At 47.4% G+C, this 19,825-nt stretch overlaps 3 protein-coding genes across 3 annotated transcripts in view; 2 read left to right on the top strand and 1 right to left on the bottom strand.

Moving 5' to 3' along the window:
* The window catches only part of Pask (PAS domain containing serine/threonine kinase), a 33,062-nt gene extending 29,296 nt beyond the window's left edge, over positions 1–3,766 (top strand). The window contains exons 16-18 of the mRNA XM_051190828.1: positions 2,049–2,182; positions 3,045–3,191; positions 3,603–3,766. Of these exons, the coding sequence (XP_051046785.1) occupies positions 2,049–2,182; positions 3,045–3,191; positions 3,603–3,766 (445 nt within the window). The remainder of the gene's footprint in view (positions 1–2,048; positions 2,183–3,044; positions 3,192–3,602) is intronic.
* A 3,239-nt stretch (positions 3,767–7,005) lies between these two features.
* Mterf4 (mitochondrial transcription termination factor 4) lies at positions 7,006–12,077 on the top strand. Its single transcript, XM_051190664.1, has 5 exons — positions 7,006–7,104; positions 7,184–7,307; positions 7,693–8,223; positions 10,295–10,479; positions 11,493–12,077. The coding sequence occupies exons 1-5, from the start codon at positions 7,006–7,008 to the stop codon at positions 11,829–11,831; spliced, it is 1,278 nt and encodes a 425-aa protein (XP_051046621.1). The 3' UTR covers positions 11,832–12,077.
* Positions 12,078–16,626: 4,549 nt separating this feature from the next.
* Sned1 (sushi, nidogen and EGF like domains 1) overlaps positions 16,627–19,825 on the bottom strand; it is a 55,137-nt gene continuing 51,938 nt past the window's right edge. Inside the window, 3 exon segments of the mRNA XM_051190663.1 lie at positions 16,627–16,663; positions 17,249–17,261; positions 17,264–17,331. Coding sequence (XP_051046620.1) covers positions 16,627–16,663; positions 17,249–17,261; positions 17,264–17,331 — 118 coding nt within the window.

The following is a 19,825-nucleotide window of genomic DNA, read 5'->3' as shown; positions in this document are numbered from 1 at the left end:
GGTTCTAGATGCTGTAAGAAAGCAGTCTGAGGGGCAAGGCAGCAAGCAGCACTCCTCCATGGCCTCTTGTGAGAGTTTGAATGAGAGTGGCCCCTCATAAGCTCATGTTTGAATACTTGGTCCCAGGTTTGTGGAAATTGAGGCTTGGTACCATGTGGCAGGGTCAGAGTCCCAGAAGAAAGCCCAGATAGCTGTTAATAAAGGTGAGGCCTATTTGGAATGGAGACCCCAACATTTTAGAGCTGCTAGTACCAAGGACAATCGTCAAGGACAGCAGCAGGTGTGGGGTGGGGGTGAAACAAGCCAGCTGTGCTGTTATCTGACAGCTGGAGGGGTGAGTGGCTCTGACTGCATAAGAGGGCAGGCTGAGCAAGTCAGTAAGCAGCACTCACCCATCTCCTCAGTTGCGGCCCCACATTCCTGTCCTAGCTCTCCCGGCGATGGGCTGTTATTACCTGCACGGCAAATACTCCCCCCCCCCCAGTTGCTTTTGATCATAGTGTTTTCTCACAGCAGTAGAAACCTAGTTAAGACAGATCCTCTTGGACTGGAATTACACACAGTTGTGAGCTGCCATGCGGATGCTGGGAACAGAACCCAAGTCCCCTGGAGGAGCAGCCGGTGCTCTTAACTGGAGGCATCTCTAGTTCCAGCAATCAAACTGGCTGACTGTTCAAAAGGCCCAGGAGACGAGTGAGAGCCTGGGGAACGATGTGACGGAGCTGCTGGGGTTCACATTCTTGGCTCTGAGCTCAGAGGAGGCAAGCTCTGGGGTATTAGCTGAGTTATTGCTGTGTAGCTGGGGAGCCTGTGGGCAGCAGGAACCTGACTGAAAAGACCTCTTTTCTTGGGAAACCTTCAGCAATGGGGGCTTGGGGAGCGGGGCTGCAGGGCTCAGGCCCGTGTTTCCTCTTTGTGGCGGTGCAGGGGCGGGGCTGCAGGGCTGTGTCTTCTCCGGCCACTTTTCACCTTACAGTCAGAATGTGAATGTTGTAGGTAGCTCTCACTGACTCCTGGAGCTTGGTCTCCCTAACCTGCTGCAGCCACATCCGTGCTGGGCTGGCTGGCCCTTGTGTGCAGCATGACTAGGCTTTGTGTCACCAGCAGAGAGTGAACGGGACAGGGGAACCTGCCCATTTGAAGTCTGTGTGTGTGTTCAGAGCCACTATAGCGAGATGTTGAAGGGGACGTAGTTTTTCTTCAGATCCGATTTGGTTGTTCTTATTCTCAGTGAGTGTCCTGCTCTGGTTCCATCACGTGTTTGAAATGTAGGCAGTACTGAAGAGACTTGCATGGAAACTGGCTCATATACATGTGTGTGGGGCTGGTCTGTCCGCTCCCAGGCTGTGGCCTTCCATCTCAGTATTTGGCCGTCTGTGGAAGTGCCTTCTCCGTCTCGTCCATACTGTGCCCCCTGCCCGTCCCTTCCAGCTGAGTGTGAGCCTTGTGGGCCCCTTGGTCACACCTTGTGTGTACACCCTTCCTCCCACGTCCCACTCACTTCTCCATCTCAGCAGGCAAGGCTTTCTGAGTTCTGATTCCAGATTGTGTCTTTAAGGACATTCTCCCTTCCTCCCCGTTTTTAAATCCTTCTACCTCAGGGGTCAGAAAACGTTAGGCTGGTAGCAGGGGTGAAGTAAGATAACACTTCCGCTCCTCCCCCAGCCTTGCTCTTGGGTGGCCAGTTGCTGATAAACCTGCATCCTACCGTTCATTTCTGTGACCCGTCAGCTGTCACTACACTCGGTCCTTCTGTGTTTGTCCCGCTCGTCTTGACCTTGAGCACCTTTTCCTCTCAGCACGTGCTCTTCTGTAGGGTTTACCACCGCCTTGTTCTCGTGCTGCCTGTGGCTCCTGTGCCCTTAGTGAGACCAGGCTCCCCTGCTCTCCCACCTCTGGGAGCCCCCCCTTTGCTGGCTCATATAGAGTGTCTCTTGCTTGAAGCAGCCCTGCGTGCACTGAGGATGCAAGCCTCCGCCCGGGGTTGGAAGGCTCTGGCACTGAGTGGGGGCTGCTTTGTACTGAGTGCTCTCTGTTCCTCCCCGCAGCTACAGAGGGCCAGAGCTGGAGATGTGGTCTCTGGGGGTCACTCTCTACACACTTATCTTCGAGGAGAATCCCTTCTGTGAGGTGGAGGAGACCATGGAGGCAGTCATTCACCCCCCATTCCTAGTTTCCCAAGGTGAGCATGAGCTCCAGGTGGTGAGTGACGCCACTGCCTGAGAACTCGGCACTCTGTTTCTGTCTCCTCCCTGTCAGTGCTGAGCATAGTAATTTTGATTTGACTGAAACATTTTGGTAATTTTTATTTATGTCCCTTGGACCTTCAGGGACCTCTTGGAAGCGGTATATGGCAGTCAGTACCCTTGTCTATGGCATTATCTGTGAGGTCAGACACTTAGCTTAGGTTAGGAGCCCCGTTTGTGGAGCAGGATGTTGTCAGTGCATGGGGAGACTTGACCCTCAGCAGCTCGTGTGGAAAATGGCAGTCATACTCGATGAGCCCTGTGAGAAAATGTGATAGTAAGTTGAGGCCAAGCGGTACTTCATGTTTGTAATGAAGGCCAGGGAGTCAAGCGGGACTCTGTCTTCCTAAGCTTGGAGCAGGCACCTCAGGAGCCTGGAGGCTAGAAGAGCTCATGGAGATGGCGGGTGTGGTCATGTGTCAGCTGGGGACCCTTTCACTCTAGAATCATGTGGTTCCATGGCATTCACGAGGAGGACAAATGTTCAGTTTAGTGGTGGCATTTTCTCCATCGAGTTCTTTCTTCCCAAATAATTCTTAAGTTTGTGTCAGGTTGGTTGACATAAAACTAGCTAACACACATTGTAAACAGATCATCTGAGGTTTGATTGAGCTGGGTCTCAACTTCTATGCTTCTATTTTGGGGGTGACATATCCATAAAGGTATTCTATGAGAACCCAGGCCAGGCCTTAAAGCCCTAGGACTCCTGGCTACCTCTGCTCTGTGACGCCCTGAAGTCTATAGGTCTGAGATGTGCTCCACATGACTTGGCCTGGTGCCACCTGTGTTATGTCCTAGAGCTTATGAGTCTTCTATCTGGGCTGCTGCAGCCTTCCCCTGAGCAGCGGACCACTTTAGAGAAGCTGGTCATAGACCCCTGGGTGACACAGCCTGTGAACCTTGCGAACTACACCTGGGAAGAAGTGTGTCGGATCAACCAGACAGGTGAGAAGTCTCAGCCTCCCCTCCTCCCTCCCCCTCCCTCCCTCCCTCCCTCTGTCGTTGTTTGGGATAGGAAGGTGGGGCTATGGACCTTAGAGGTAGGACAAGTGCTTACAGTAGCTTTGACAGGAGGGATGAGAAGGCAGAGTCAGCAGGTTGTCTGACTAGTCCAAAAAAAAGGTAAGGATACAGATGCTGACCGTGGGGGACAGGACACAACACAACAATGACACGGGACGTATCTCTTCAGACAAGACTTCCTAGCCCAAGTCAGCTCCTGGAGGATGTATACTTTCAGAATGTCACGACTGGAGTTCCAGAAAACAGTGCCCACCTCCCCCAGCTCTGTTGTCCCTGAGCAAAGCATTTTAGAATGTTACTGCTAGCATGCAATGTCTTTTCTTCGTCCTTCAGAAAGTGGTCTGTTGTCAGCTGCAAGTTTGGAGCTTGGGAGCAGGAGTCCAAGTGAAGTGGCTCACACAAAGGGTTTCGATGGTCCTCCTCCTACTCCTCCCAGGGAGGCTCCCAGTGGCCAGCACTGCCTGCATCCCGAGGACCCTTCTCTGCCAGTCAGCTGAACGAAAGCTCTCTCCTGCTGTTCTCTACTCTGGGAAATTGTATGGAATTCAGGCTTCCTACATGACGAAAGGAAATTCTGAAGAATTGGAATGAATTTCCTTCTACAGATTCCTATGCAAGTGCTGAAACAAAAAGCCTGCAATACTATGTATATTGGTTTTAGGTTTATGAAAGACTTGTAATGCATAGGTTTGTTTTTTATTTTATAACCTTGAAAAAACATTCTAGTGTTTAGTTACTTTGTACTATTAAAGGGCTTTAGGTTGTGAGACTCAGAAAGGAGTATTTTAATCTTTTTATTTATTTATTTGTTCTTTTAAGTTTTTGAGACAGGATCTGACCATGCAACTGTGGCTGGCCTTGAAGTCATAGAGATCTACCTGCTTGCTGAGTGGTAGGATTAAAGATGTGTGGCACCATGCCTGTCTCTTTGTGTGTGTGTGTGTGTGTGTGTGTGTGTGTGTGTGTGTGTGTGTGTGTGTTTCTCACTCGTTTGGTATGTATGATAGATGTGTGAAGTCCACAATTAACAGTTATCCTGGCTAGGATTCTATGGGACATGAGAAATACTTGGTTTTCTTTGTTTTTCTATTTCTGTACCCCTACTTATCATAGTTAAAAAGAAATCTATTCTGGTTTAGTCTGGGGCCTCAGGCCTGTCAGCCATCTATCAACCCACAATGCCCTGCTAGCTCTTCCAGACATCCTGACTGGCCCAGCTCTACTTAGACCGTGTGAAAGGCTCTAATTGTACCTTTGTGTGTAGGTGAAGGGTTTCCACCCTACTGTGACTGTGTGTGAGGGTTTCCTGGCCCAGTTCCCAGAAGCTAGTGTCATTTTAGCTTTTGATTTCAGATGAGTTCTTTTTCTGAGAAGGAAACAAACATATTTCCTCGTAGTCTTTATTATACAGAGAGCACAATATATTGCAGTTTGTTTTTTGGCGGTGGTGCACAACTTTAATCCTAGTACTCAGGAGGCAGAGGCAGGTGGAGCTCTCTGAGTTCAAGGCCAGCTTGGTTTACAGAGTGAGTTCCAGGACAGCCAGGGCTGTTTCACAGAGAAACCCTGTCTCCAAAAAAAAAAAAAAAAAGCTTTTGGTTATAGTCTGATGTCTTACTAATGATGGTCTTTGCAGGAAAACAAAACAAAAACCTTCAAAACCTTGGAGATTAAAGTTCTGAGTTGACAGCTGTTCTTTCCTCTTGGAATTTCAAGTCTGATTCAAGAATGCAGTTTTGTGGAGATTAAAGATCTGCCAAATTTTCATAGTAGCCCTGTGTTCTAGCTGTCACTTTATTCCATAGCTGACTGATTTGTTCAGGTCCCTAGATTATTTTCAAAAAGTTGGGGTGGCATAGGCTTTTCTTAGGTGTAAAGGCCTAAAATGATATTTATTTAGAAAGAAAATTTAGACAAAAGAAATTAATTCTTTAGTTTTATACAGATTACAGCTTTGCTGTCCCTTCTGTTAAAGATATGTTTAAACACTTCGGCACTAGATCAGTGTCTGGCACAGAGCAGGACTATGCTTACTGATGTGATAGCCAGATCCTCCTCCTCAGATAAGAAGCCAATAAACCAGGAAGAAATAGATATAATGACTTACAGGTGGTGGGATTTTAGGTGGTTGTGAGAGCATAGCTTTTTATCTTGTACTGTTCTCTCCTTCTAAAAGGTTTCCAGGCTCTTTGCCTAAACAGGTCTAAGATGCAAATTTAATGCATACAAATTGGTCTAGAAAATTCTGGTGTTTCATCCTTATGGGAAATCAGACCTCTGGGATAAGAGAGTTCTGTTGTTTATAAGTGGAAATAGGTTATTGTTCCTGTTGTTTTATTACTTGGGCCATGTATTTTTTTTTAAATAGTAAATGTGTGTGTGTGTGTTGTATATGTATTGCATGTTTGCAATTACAGGTGGGCATCTTCCGTAACTTCCTTTGAGGCAGGGTTTCTCCCTAAAACTGGACCTACATTTCTTTTTGTCTATGCTGGCACTCAGTAAGGCCCAATGATCCTCCAGTCTCCTTCCCTCTAGGTGCTGGGATTATAGGCATGTATGGGACCATGCCTGGATTTTTATGTGGGAATTGAAATGTGAACTGCTATTAATTGCTGAGCCATCTCTTCAACCTCTAAAATGACTTTTTGGTGTGTGTGTTCAGGTAGTCATGTTGAACACAGAATTAAAGAAAAAGAAAATATTATATGGGCATGTGTGCTGTGTGTGTGTGTGTGTGTGTATGTGTGTACATGTCAGCAGACAACTTTGTGGAGTGGGTTTGCTCCTCCCACTTTTACATGGATTCCTAGGGTCAAGCTCAGGTCATCAAGCTGGTGCAGCAAGTGTCTTAACTACTGTGCCATCTTACTGACCCTAAACACAGATTTTTAAACAATACAACTTACCAAATATTTTTATCTGGGTCTGGATCCGTCTTATCATTTCACGAAGAATTTTGGGCTGTCCTGAGAAGTTATTGCTGTATTACAGAGCCTGCCCCAAATAGTATTCATTTAAAAGGTGAGCCCAGGCACATGAATTTTGGTTGCTCCAAAAGAGATTGCACCATCGATGTAGTTAGGTGAGATATTACTAGTTACAGAACAAAGTCATAAATCAAAGCATTTACCAGATATATCCTATCTGTGGGGATCACAGATAGGAAGACTAAAGCAAAACTGGGAAAATACTTAACAGTAGTTTAGGTGTTAACTAATGACACTATTAGCATTTGGATTGGTGAAAACCAGTGGTGGTTTAAAAATGTATTTCAAAAGCCGGACAGAGGTGGCACACACCTTTAATCCCAGCGTTCAGGAGGCAGAGGCAGGCAGATATCTCTGTGAGTTCGAGGTCAGCGTGGTCTACAGAGTGAGTACCAGGACAGCCAAGGCCACACGTCTTGAAAAACAAAATAAAGAAAAATTAAAGACCTTCATAGTCACAAAACTTCGGTTAGAAAGAGTGGACAGTGAATGAATTTCAAAAAGGGTAAAAATAATTCATAATTTGATTCTGGTCTGCAACATCCTAACTCCACAATTAGGTTATTCGGCCTTATAGAATCTAACACGTGCTTTGTGTTTGTGTTTTGTGTCCCGTCCGTCCCCGTTCCTCCCCCGCCCGATAGTAAGTGTAGTTTACAACAGGAAAGGATGGTGTGAGCTTACTAAGAAGGGCAGTTGAGAAACCCCGGGCGTCCTGCTTGCTCCTGGCAGAGATTGCACGGTTGATGGGAGCTGCATCTGCAAGCGGCGGGCGCGGGCCCCGAGCGGAACGGAGGAACACTGTCACCCGGGAGCGGGCGGACACAGACCGGAGAACGGACATTGTGGGCTAGGAAGGGCCGCCCCTTCCGGCGTCTCAGTTTCGTTCGTTCGCCGCTTGGGCTCCATGGCTTCTCTGGGCAGGCAGGTGAGGTTGCCGTCGGTCTGGGGCTCACGGCGTCCGTGGGCGGGACGTGGAGGAGGCGCCGCCGCTGCCGCTGCTGCTTTGTGGCCACACCCGGCCACTTTGTGGCAGTAGTGCTCCCGGGTGGCGAGTGCACGGACAGCCCGGATCTGAGATGAGCCTCTGGCTTCTACGGAGTTGGCTGATGTGGCGGCTACTGTGGGCAAAGGAGGCCTGGACCACCAAGACGAGGGGAGGGGAGGCTGGCCATGCTAGAGGGCGGCCACCGGGTTATGTGCTGCGGTTCAGAGTTTTCAGCCAAGTATTAATGACTAGCAGTCCGTGAAGCCAAAAGTGTTGTTTGTGCCTGCTTCCTATATCTCCAGTAACTGCTGTTGTCTCTATGCTAATTTCCCTCTCTGGAGACTTTTTTAGGACCAGAGGTTTTGCAGATAGTTTGTAAAAACCGTGAGCTTTTATGAGCCAAAATACTCTGGCTCGGTAATCTTGTGGTGGTCGTTATTGTGAGGTAGAGCCGATTCTGTTTTGGCTGTCTTACAGGTTTGTGAATGGCACCGTCTAAAGGCCCTCTCCTGGGCCTGTTTGTCTAGGCGGACACCTCATCTCAGAGAATGGAAAGGGAAGAGTCCTCCTTTGTTTTGTAAACTGACTACAGTACCCGATGGAGAACACCTTCGAGAGTCATCCTGTGTTAGACCCAAAAAGTATGTGCTGGAGCCAGAATACAGGACACATCTTGTTCAGTGTCCTCATGAGGAACAGAAGACTGGTGTGGAACCCAAGCCCTTGGAGCTTGAAAAGGTCACCAGTTCCCTCCGGGACATGGGTTTTGACGAAGCCCATATTAACAGTTTGCTCAGTATACAGCCAAGTGTCCATCCTCAACAGTTGCTGGACATAATTTCAGAACTTCTACTCTTAGGGTTGCATCCAGAACCTGTTTTTGTGGCTATGAAGAAAAGTCCACAGTTACTGAAACTGTCAACGATGCAAATGAAAAGGCGTTCCAGTTACCTGCGGAAGCTTGGTCTTGGAGAAGGTAGGTGAGCACTTTATAGTGTGAGAGGAGTCAGAGTTAGTGGAAACAAACTTGCTTTGCAGGGATGTCCAGCCTTTTCATATTGTGACATGGCATGTCATCTACAAATGTGTGAGGTTGCATTCATAGCTCTCCTAGGATGCATGTGGGCTGTGGGCTGAACACACTAGTAAGGTGACGTGAGGCAGGAAAGTTTTCCAAGGAGATGTGTGACGTGCCCTGTGGAGAAGGCATTGTAAGGGGGATGAGAGGAGATTAGCCAGGAGGAGAGAACAAGGCCCAAACAAAGGCCCGTGCTCTCTGTTCATTGAGGTCTCTAGCTCCAGAACAGTGGGGACATGAAGTTTGCTTTTGGTGGGTTAGTGTTGCTCTGTGGTAGTGATATATGTAGTGATATATGTGTATGCATACATGTGACAGCTGCAAAAACACTCCGTACAAAAAATTAGACCTGGTGGTGGTGCCATGTTCCTGGAAAGCTGGTAGAGAGGCCTTCTTCTGACTGTTGTCATTCTTCAGAGAAGGGAGATGGAGATCTCCAGTGATCTCTACCCATTTGACCACGTTTTTTATTTTTTATTATTGACTATTCTGGTAAGGTTTTTCCCCATGAGTAGGGAAGGTTTGGAGTCCAGTATACTATATTCCTCCTGACGCATTTTCTTTTACAGTGTCATCTGAGTCTAAGCTCAGTCAGTATTGAAGCGCTGCTTGAGATATGGAAATAAAGCACACTTTGGCTGGGTGTGTGGCACACGCCTTTAATCCTGGCACTTGGGAGGTGGAGGCAGGTGGATCCCTGTGAGTTCCAGGAAAGCCCCAGCTGCACAGAGAAACCCTGTCTTGAAAAAAGCACATAAACCAAAACAAACAAACAAAACAGCTGGAAAAAAGCTGGAAATTCATCTTCACATGGCAGTGAGACAGAGACAGTGATCAACTAGGCTGTTGGGAAAATATTTAACAGTCTAAGTAGTTTTTAAGTTTCCAGCTTTAAATTTGCCAATATTCATAAGAAAATTGGTCCAACTATTATTGTAAGAACCATTTACTTCACTTTGTCTGGGACAGTCCCTGTCTATACCAGTTGTCTGAATAGGGTTACTAATGTAGCTCAATAAACCACTCGGAGGCTGGGTTAGGGATGTAGGGATGGTTAAGGTGGAAGCTTCACCCCAGTCACTGGCATCCATATATACCCAAAGAGTCTGGGATGCTATGGCAAATTTTTTTGTCCCAACGTTGGTGACACACGCCTTTAATCCCAGCACTCAGGAGGCAGAGGCAGGCAGATCTCTGAGTTTGAGGCCAGCCTGGTCTACAGAGCTAATTCCAGGACAGGTTCCAAAGCCACAGAGAAACCCTGTCTCAAACCCCCACCTCCCCACCCCACAAAAAAAGCTTTGCCCCAGCCCCTGGCATCCATATACCCAGAGAGTCTGGGATGTTACAGTGGAGATTCCACCCAAGCCCCCTCCCCCATCTCCCTGCAAACCCTACTACATCTCAGAAAGCCCACCAAATGATGGCCCCTCCTCCAGAGATGCTCAGGGCCACTCCTACAAGGTAATTAAACTGCCCTGCCCCCCTTTCCCGTCTTCTCTGGGAGGGGGCCTGGGAGGCCATCCTAGAGTGCTGTATCCATTAAATGTGGGCTTTTCCTAATTCTGTTTGATTTGGTCTGATTTGGATTGTTGCATCTGTGGAGAGGCTTATCCAGGTGTAGAAACTTTCCAGGGACGTGAGAAGAATTCCCATGGTGCTTCGTAGAAGGTAGATGACTGTCTCTCTATCTCTGTCTGTCTGTCTCTCTATCTCTGTCTGTCTATGTGTGTGTGTGTGTATGTGTGTCTGTATCAGTGAGTGTGTTTGGTCATTGTACATGTTCTGGGGCACCTGTGGATACCATAAGACAAATTCTAGTGTCAGTTGTCTGCTTCCACAAGTGAGTCCTGGAGATTGAACTCAGAAAGGCTTGGTGGCAGGTGCCTTTACCCACTGCCCCATCCACCAGCCCCTAAATGTTGTTTATCCTGAAGTTACATGCTTTCCTTTTCTTAATAATCTGCAGGCAAACTAAAGAGAGTGCTTCATGGTTGCCCTGAGGTTTTCACCATGCGTCAGCGGGACATGGACAGTGTGGTGAAGGTCCTCAAGGAGAAGTGTTTGTTCACAGTACAGCAAATCACTGAGCTTTTGCACAGATGCCCGGGTGTTTTTCAGGAGGACCCCAGTGAACTAGAATACAAATTCCAGGTGAGAATAATCGATTGGGCTCCGGATGGCAGAGTTTTCTGGCTTGTTAAGTTGAGTAAGGTCAGCTGTGGCCAAGGAGCCTCTGAGCAGGGCTAAAAGCATCCATTCTAGAGCAGTGCAGCTCAGTTCTTCTCGCTTCCAAAGCAAACCTGCCCTTCTGCTTTACTTCCTTGACAGTGAGTGACCTGGCCCCATTCCAGGTCCAAGTACGTACTCTGAAATAACTAATTTTGAGAACACTAAAACTTTACTACGCTTATTATACCTTTTGTGTGGGGATTTGGAAAATGTGACAGTTGTCCTAATAGTTTAGTAACAGATGGGACAGATAAGGCCAAAAGCACTTGTGCAGCTAGGCAGGGAGGTGCACTCCTTTAATCTTGGCTCAGGAGGCAGAGGCAGGTGGATCTCTGAGGCCAGCCTGGTCTAGAGTGAATTCCTGGACAACTAGAGTTATGTAGAGATCGTGTCTCAAAAAAACAAAACAAAACAAAACAAACAAACAAACAGAACAAACAAGCAAATGGGAACACTGCCAGTATTGAGTTCAGATCCCCAGCACCCATGTAAAAACTGGGTGTGCAGTGCCTCAACCCCGCCGACAGGAGAATCCCTGGAGGACTAGCTAGCATGGCCTTTGACCTTCATAGACATTCTGTGACATACTGACATACTCAAACATTGTGTACTTGCACATTAAAAAAAAATTCCTAGGTCTCTTACAGTTTCTTTGGGTTGGCTTTTTTTTTATACTCGTGATTTTTTTATTCCCCTGTTTAAAGGAAAGCATATCCCTCTACACCCCTTTGTTTTTTGCTGAATTTTTCTCAGCATGAATTTGGAAATAACTTTGAAAAGTGTCAGATTTCACACAAGTGTTGGTATTAGAGTGGCTATTCTACCATTACTAATGATGCAATTCTTTTCTAATGATTTTGAACTAATGTTTGTTTTGAATTGGAATGATAGGCCTTAAGGTTCTATACAGATTCCTAAACATGTTTGTCTTTCAGTATGCATATTTTCGGATGGGACTTAAGCATCTGGACATAGTCAGGAGTGATTTCTTACAGTATTCAATAACCAAGATCAAGCAGAGACACATGTACCTAGAACGCCTTGGACGGTACCAAACCCCGGATAAGAAGGGGCAGACACAGATCCCTAATCCTTTACTAAAGGACATTCTCAGAGTTTCTGAAGAGGAGTTTTTGGCCAGGACAGCATATTCCTCTGCTGAGGAGTTTGAGGTTTTTAAAAAGCTCTTGGATCAAGAAGAGAATGAATCTGAGAGCCATGCATCTGAGGAGGAGGAGGGAGAGGAGGAAGAGGAGGAGGAAGATTTGCTGTGATGGAGGACTGGAATGAAAAGGGCCCAGGAATGCTGGACATCATTCTCATTCTCAAAGCTTTGGGGAGATCACCTGGATCTTCTCAAGCATTTCTCATACTAACACTGGTCTTTTCATGGGGAAAAAAAAAGTTACTACCCACTGGAGATGTAAGTGCCTCAAAACAAATAGGGGATGCTCTATGTTTTATTGGGTTCTGTAGGAGGCCTACTGAATCCTAAATAAAGGACTCAGCTGTTAAAACCCTGGGGATGCAACCCATTACAGTTTGGTGTCTTGTTTTCTGTTGAAATAACGTTTGTGCTAAATTCCAAAATCATGTAGAGAAAGGGGTGTTTTCCAGCCCAGGGGCCACTTTGTATTGCCTTGTAGTAGTAGAGATAAATTCACAAGAATGTAACATGAGGAATAGTATGTCGTAGCACTTTATTTTATGAAAACAAGTAGCAGGTTTCCCACACAATAGTCATGTTTTTAATCCAACATCATCTCACGGCCCTCTAATGTGTTGAATGTACAGCAGAGTGAAAAGCGTTGGTTGGTAATGTATTCTTGAGTTTCAAAGTCTGCAGACTAGCAAACCACTTCTCACCTGTGAATTGCTGACCCTTCCTGCTTAGGCAGGCTGGCCTTCATGTGGGTTCCTGGCTAGTAGCCACGTCAAAGCCTACTCTTTGACTCTTCAGCCTGTGAGCCAGAGTGAGCTGACTCAACCAGCACTGCAGGGGCTGGGGATGCTCTGCAGTGGACATTGCTTCTGTCTTCTGTGGGATAGATGAAGAACAGTGCAGGCCCAGGTCTGAGCTTGGCCAGTGGCTCAGAGTGATGGGAATACTGGGGCTGGCATGAGGCGAGCTCCGAGGAGAGGCCTGCTTTGGTGGGGCTAAGGCTCAGGATTGAGGCCCTTCCCCAGGAAACTGCACAGGGTTGGTGATGCAGAAAGCTTTTTGATGGTAGAGTCAAAATCAGATATGCTTGGTAGTATTTTTTTCCTAGTTGGTGACATTTAATAGTCATATGAAACCTTCATGTGGGCTTTGTGTTTCCTATATAGACAGAACCCAATGCTTAGATGGGGATGACCCTGATCCTCAAGACACCTGACAATCTTAGGATGTGTCTTTTGTGTGTCGTGGCCCTGTGATCTTGTGGGTAGAAGTCAGGGATACTGCGAACTACCCTATGCATTGCAGTGTCAAAGCTGAGAAACTGCCCCAAGACCTGGCCCAGTAAAGTAATGTGACCATAACAAATTTGGATTGTAAATGGACTTGGGGAGTTTATTTCTGTCTAAAATAGAGATCTTGCTGGACCTGAGGTGTATTTTGTGAGGAATCAGCACAAGGTGCAGAGGCTTTGGCCTCACCTAAAGGGTGTTTCCAAAGACAAGCATGTCATTCCAAGACCCCTGTACAATCAGAGCTCGTCCCATATTTTGACTAGCAGATGTCAAGCCCAACAACTCATGATTACTTCTTCATTTTGACAGAAAAATAAATCTTTCCACCTTGTCCGTTTTCTGATTCCATTGTGACATTTCCCGAGTGGACAGTGACTGTCCTAGAAAGGTGTTCGAGGAAGCAGAGGCAGTGTGTTTAGGGTGCAAACACTTCTTCCTCAGCACCAGCAAGTCTTTCCACTCTGACACACTGGGATGACTTGACTGTGTGGCAGCTCCACACTCAACCATTCAGTAGGCGGGGTCTTGTTTGAAGGATAGGCTCCAGCTGGAAATGGGCGTGTGGCAGCATGTGCCTGGCGGGTGAGGCTCCTGAGGTCATAGTGTAGTATAAAGGTTTCATCTACGTTTCCAGTGATGTCACTTGGTCTTGCCATTCACTGCTAATGCTGTAGCTTATGTGGAGGGATGGTGGCAGGCCTCAGTGTTGCATGGAAGTTGACATACATGTTTGTGGATGTGGTCTCTGAGCCCTATCTGGCTCTCCAGGTGTCTGGAGATAAGTCAGTGTGTATCTAACATACAGTAGTGAGCTTTTGACATGATTATCCCACCTTCCTGAAAAAAGAAAAATCGCAAATACACAGGCTCGGAAAGTTTTAGTGAAAAGAAAATGTTATTCTTCAAAGTATGTTTGTGTGAACCGGAGGGCAGGAGGCGTCTGGTCAGGATGGGGTTCTTGGTGCTGGATCTCCAGTCAGGTCAGCGCTGCTCTTGAGGGATCAAGGTGTGGTTGCCTTTTCTGGTTCTGACCTCACTGCCAGGAGTAGGCAGCTACTTAGAGCCTTGTTGAGAGCAGAGTGGAAAGTGGATGCTGTGTAAAGTGTGTTTGTCTTGGTAGGCCACACCATCTACTTGAGGTACAGATTACAAGAAGCCTTGGGCATTCCTGGAGCCTGCCTGCCCTGCGCCACTATGGGTTGCCTTCAGATTTGAACAGAGTAGCTCTTCCTGCATTTCTTAGGTTTCCAAGCAAGGATCTTGACTGCTTTTCTTCTATGAAGGTTCAGCGGTCTTCATGCCTTGATGGCGATTTGTCATTCAGGAGGTGACTTTCTCTACAGAAGATGGAGGCCTAGGTAGGTCATCTCAGGAACCAGATACCTGCCAACTGTGGCCTACTGCCTGGTTTTGTGAATGAAGTTTTATTGGAATACAGTCATACTCCCTACATCTGTGACCATGTTGGCAGTACAGTAGCAAAGTTTGGTGGGTGTCAGAGAGGTCATTCCTTCTGAAAGTCCAAAATACTGCCTGAGCATTTGTCTGCCCTGCCAACCCATGAGTTGTAGACCACGGCTCTAAACTCTGTCATAGTAGGGATTAGCATTTCTTCTTTAGGTCAGTATATATGAGAGGAGCAGGGTAGATAGAGCTCATCAGTTTCCACGTGGCCCTTCTTGCATCTTTTGTGAAAGCTGGGTCTCGTATTCCCCATGTTCTGAGGGCTCGAGGGACACTGCTGTGACCCTGGAGTCTGGGAGTGGGTTCCAGGGACAGAAGCACCACTGGATGGGAGCCTGCTAACCCAGCTAACTGGCACACTCACTACTCAGAGGTTCTGGCTACAGCTACAGAAAACAGCCTGGCTTCAGATGGCAGGTGCTTCCCTTGCAGGAGAGCAGGTCTGTCTGTCTGTCTCCTAGAAACCTGAGGACAGACGTCCTAGACGGACCACAGCCAGGAACGTGTGTCATGTTTAAGTTTTGGACCCTGTCTTCTGGGTCTTGAAAATTGTTGAGGTGGGCAGTGTTACCAGCACATGCTGACCCTTTCGAAGGGAGAGCTGCAAACTGCAACACACCCCTCTTAACATGACACCCACTGCCTTTCTCTGGAGGAGCAGGCACTGAGCCCCGGAGGGCCCAGATCCATTCTTGCATCGCCAGAATCCCAGCTGGCTGTGATGCAGAGGGATGGGAATGAGAACAGGGACACCTCTGTGTGGACACCTGGGCTCAGCCTGTGATTTTCAATTTGAATCAACAGGCTGCTGGCCCCCTGCTGCCTTGCCTTTGGTGATGGCACTGGGTCTTTTCCCGGTGAGTGTACGTGCGCGCATGTGTGCTTCCTGTCTGTTTTTCCCGTTGCTCAGAAAACAAGTGTTCTGTAAGCCAGTATGTGGGAAGTAGCTGTGGTGATGGGGACACTCAGTTCTAATATTTCAAGTGTCTTATTGCCATGTAAGTATTTTAAAACCAAATAATCTGTGGATTCCGGCTCTCTGTGGGATTGAACTGCTGCTCAGTGTTGGAGGGTGTTTTGTGTGTGCATCCTTGGAGGCTGAGGTGAGAAGGCCATGCTGTTGATTGGACAAGCTTTGAGTGTTGTCAGCTGCCGTTGGTGCAGGGTTTTCACAGCTGAAGTGGTGAAGAGGCCAAGGCCAGGCCTGTCTGAGAGCCTGCCACTCCGGTGGGGTGCCTGACCTATCTGTGCCGATTGATGCCCTACCTGTTGCTGTGAGCGCATTCTCTAGGACTTGCTTCACCGGGAACTCCTGTATTGTTCTTGGGCCTTTGTGTGTCATTTCTTCTCCATGTCCTCTGCTACAGAAGAAAAAGGTGACTCTCTTCCTCCACTGGAAAGGTCTCGGGCCAGCCAGTCTGTCATTCCCAATTGATGTGCCGTCAGTAAGGGAATGTGAGGCTGAGTTCAGGCTATACAGGGGTTTCCGCAGAGTAACCCAGTATTTTCCGGAATGTTGTGGGATAAAAATCCAATGCCCTCGAACATCTCACAGGGAAATGGATGGGGCATGTTGGATCAACTGGGCAGTTTCTTCCATTTCAGGGTTATTAGTTCTTAGAATTCTAGGATCCACTATAACTCTCCCAGTGGGAGGCTCTATTTAGAGTCCCCTGGATGTTACATGACAAGGTTCCCACCCTATTCTACCAGTAGAGTGTCACCCACAGGGTTGGGGGTACTTGCTTAGGTCCTTCCCAGCACCCCCCAGGGTTGTTAGGCACCCTTGATCCTTCTACCACCCAGGTCCCTTGCCCTGTAGGGGCCAGGTGATTCTTGAGCCTCACTGTAACTGGTCTGCAGAGAGAGAGAGAGAGAGAGAGAGAGAGAGAGAGAGAGAGAGAGAGAGAGAGTTGCCCCTCTCCCATAAAGTCTCATTTCCACCTGAAAGCAGATTCATATGCAAGGCCAGACCAGGTTGTGTCTATTGAGAGGCCACAGTTGGAATTCTGGAACTTTCCTGGTTGGGTCTGTAACAGCACAGTGCTGCGTTCCTGCCATCAGTGTCTGATAAAGGACCTCAGTGCTCAAGGTGCTGGGTGTGACGGCGTCTCCAGTTCTCAACAGAGCTTGTATGAAGGAGAGTGCGCCTTAAGATTTCTTCAGTGTCTGGCTGTCACTTTGTTTCCTGAAATAATTAAGAAAACGGGTTTAGTGAAAAGGAATCCTGTGCACCTTAAACCCTACCTCTGTCAGCCTTACCTGTCCCTGACATATAACCCAGCCAAGCCCACACACACGCTGGCGCAGGTGCACACACCAGCTGAAGGTAGTAGTTGCAGATTGAGCAGAAAGGAACCTAGCACTGTCGGAAGAGTGTGGAATGGGACCAGCAGGAGCTGCTCTGGGAGACAGTGACACACTTAGGTCGAACGCCACCCCTGGTGACTGCTTGCTGCAAAGCAAGGGTGTGTGGCTCCAGCTGGTCCATGGAGAACACACCCAAGGGTGGATTCTCACTGTGAGAGCATAATGTTCTCAGTGTAGCTTTCGCGAAGATCCTAAACGGCAAAGATTCCTGTGACGACCTTGAGCTGGGGGAAAGCCTGTGTGTGATCAGGTGAGAGTTTCTAAGACTTGCAGTACACACTTGGGCCTGTCAGTAATATCTGGTTCTCTGTGCAAACAGCCTAGCTTGAGCCAACCCCGTCAATGCCCTTACCCATCCACCCACAGTACTGCATGCAAGATGTGGCCTGGCCCCGCCATGTACCTGTTTGGAGTTTCTTGAGGCTTGTGCTCTCACAGCGCTCTTTAAAACAAATGTCCTGGTGAACTTTGTAGACTTTCTTATACCTGTTGTCACAAGAGAACTCTGTGAAGCCAAACACTGGGGCAGAGAGGTGTCGTAACAGTTTCATCTAGGCTGTGCAGCCTACATATGGACAGAGGGAAACCACCATTTCCTTAATACAGCGTTACTGGGGGTGTACGTAAAGTCTAACATAAAAGTCCAGTAACTTAATTTTACTGAGTACAGCATGCATAAAAAAGTATCCATTTCAGGGTACATTTTCACGAATGCTGACAAAATCATGGTGTTGAAAGGCACCATTGAAATTTCAGTGACCAGACATTGCTGGGGGTGGGCCACATGGTCTAAGGCCTTGGGAAGGTCTGACTCTACGTGCTGGTTAGTGAGGTCTTGTTGACCTCATATGGGAAGAGGGAACTTTAATTGAGGAAATGCCTCTATCAGGCTGGCCTCTAGACAAGTGTGTGAGAACCTTTCTTTTCTTGATTAATGATTGATGTGGGAGGGTCCAGACTACTGTGGGTTATAACCCTGGGGCAGATGGCTCTGGTGGCCTAAGGAAGCATGCTGAATGAACCGTGAGGAGCAAGTCCATAAACAGCACTCTTCCTGGTCATTCTGGTCTTTAGTTCCCGACTCCATGTTTCTGTCCTGCTTATGTTCCGGCTTTGACTTTCCCCAATAATACACGGTAAAGTGTAAGATAAACACTTTGCCCCCCCAAGTTGCTTTTGGTTGTGTTCTTTGTCACAGCAATGGAAAGCAAATTAGGACACCCAGCGCTTCTGCTTTATGAGCATCTGAAGAACACAGTCGTGAAGTCTAGACTGTAAGCTTCGAAGGTAGGCGCTATGGACCAGGGAGCCTCATGACGCCTGCCCACCCATTTATTAACCAGCCTATGCTCCAAACCTCTTTAGCTTCCAGGTTTCGGTTTCACGTGTTATACCCAGAAATCTTCTCACACCATTCAGTAGGAATGAGAATGGGTTTGGGCCTATTAGAATTTCTGTGTCTGACCCACAGAAAAGATAACCAGGGAGCTGAGAGAAGCTTCTGTTTGTATTAGTTTGGGAAGACATTTTGGAGGACTTCTAGCTTCGAGGAGTGGAGGAGCTGGGATTAACTTTGAGCTTCAGCTACTAGAGAACTGGAGGAGGTAGAGGGAGGAGCTATTTTCAGAAGCTAGAAAACTTGCATGCCCGGAGAAGAGGGAGACACGAGAGGATACTGCCATTCAGCCTGGAGTGCTTGCTGAGAGTACGCAGTGGTGGCAGCGGTGTTGAGGAAGCAGGCTGGGGTGGAGGGCAGAGGCCTAGCTGGAGCTTGTGGCGGGGTGTTCTGGAGTGGAGAGGGGAGCAGTCTGGAAGTCTGTGATGAGAGGCGAGCTGTGCACACCCACAGTGCTAGAGGCCTGAGCAGCTAGGCCTGACCTGAACCAAGAGTGGTAAGATCTTGTTTGACTCTAGGGAGACGGTGCTACAGAAGGGGATGAACTTAGCTCTATATGAATGTAGTGAAATATTCACTCTGTCCGCACCTGCTGCACTGACCACGCCCATTGGGGGTGGGGACAGGTGCAGATATGACCTGGGGAACTAGGTCTGGGGTAGGGGACCCAGGAGCTCTCTCTTGCTTCCTGGATGGAGACAGAGAACATCCGGAGGCATCCTTGGGACGCAAACCTGCTGGGGTTCATCTGTCTCTGTTGTAAGTTATTTCTCCCTGAAATAATATCTACTCAGCCTGTCTGTTTTCCCCATCCTTATTTTTCCATGATAGATGTAGGTCTCTCTTAAAGCCATCCAAATCCTCAAAAGTACCAAACTCTAATCAAAGCCTGCCCTGCAGAAAACAACAAAAATACCTTCCTTGAAAAGAATTCAAACAAATCTAGCATCCAGTGATATGAAATTTATATTGTTCAGCATCTGATAAGATATGGCATTCAAAGAATCATAAGAACCAAAAAACAAAAGCACCCCCCAAAACACAAGAGCCACATATGATATATCACCTGGAGAAAAATAGTTGACTAGAAAACAATTGGGAAGTGAGGGGCAAACCTTACAGCATCTGCTATCTGTTGTCCCATATATTTAGCAAGCCTGAAGGGAAATTCAGCAAAATAAAGGTAAAAATGGTTGATCAAGAAAGGTTAAGCAGAATTTATAGCAATGATGAGACACAGTGTCTGTGCTGGGGGGGGGGCTGATGCTCAGTGGCACAGCACTTGCTGGGCAGACGTGGGTTTACTCTTAAGCCTGACCCAAAAAAAAAAAAAAGGACAACAAACCCCAAAAGCTAATCAAACAACCATCAACAAGTATCTGAAATTGAATCTGTTGAATTGGATGAATAATAAACTAGATGATGTGAAAGAAAAAATATGTGGCATTGAACACACGGCAGTGCTAGCTATCCAACAGGAAACATAGATATATTTACATGCATTTACAATGCTCCAAAACACACGGAAAGACCTACAGTACCCTGAGGGACAAGATTAACAAATTCCAGAGAAGGGTGGGGGTG

Source organism: Phodopus roborovskii, unplaced genomic scaffold (genome assembly GCF_943737965.1).
Source record: "Phodopus roborovskii unplaced genomic scaffold, PHOROB, whole genome shotgun sequence".
NCBI lineage: Eukaryota > Metazoa > Chordata > Mammalia > Rodentia > Cricetidae > Phodopus > Phodopus roborovskii.
This window is presented reverse-complemented; position numbering and strand designations above follow the sequence as displayed.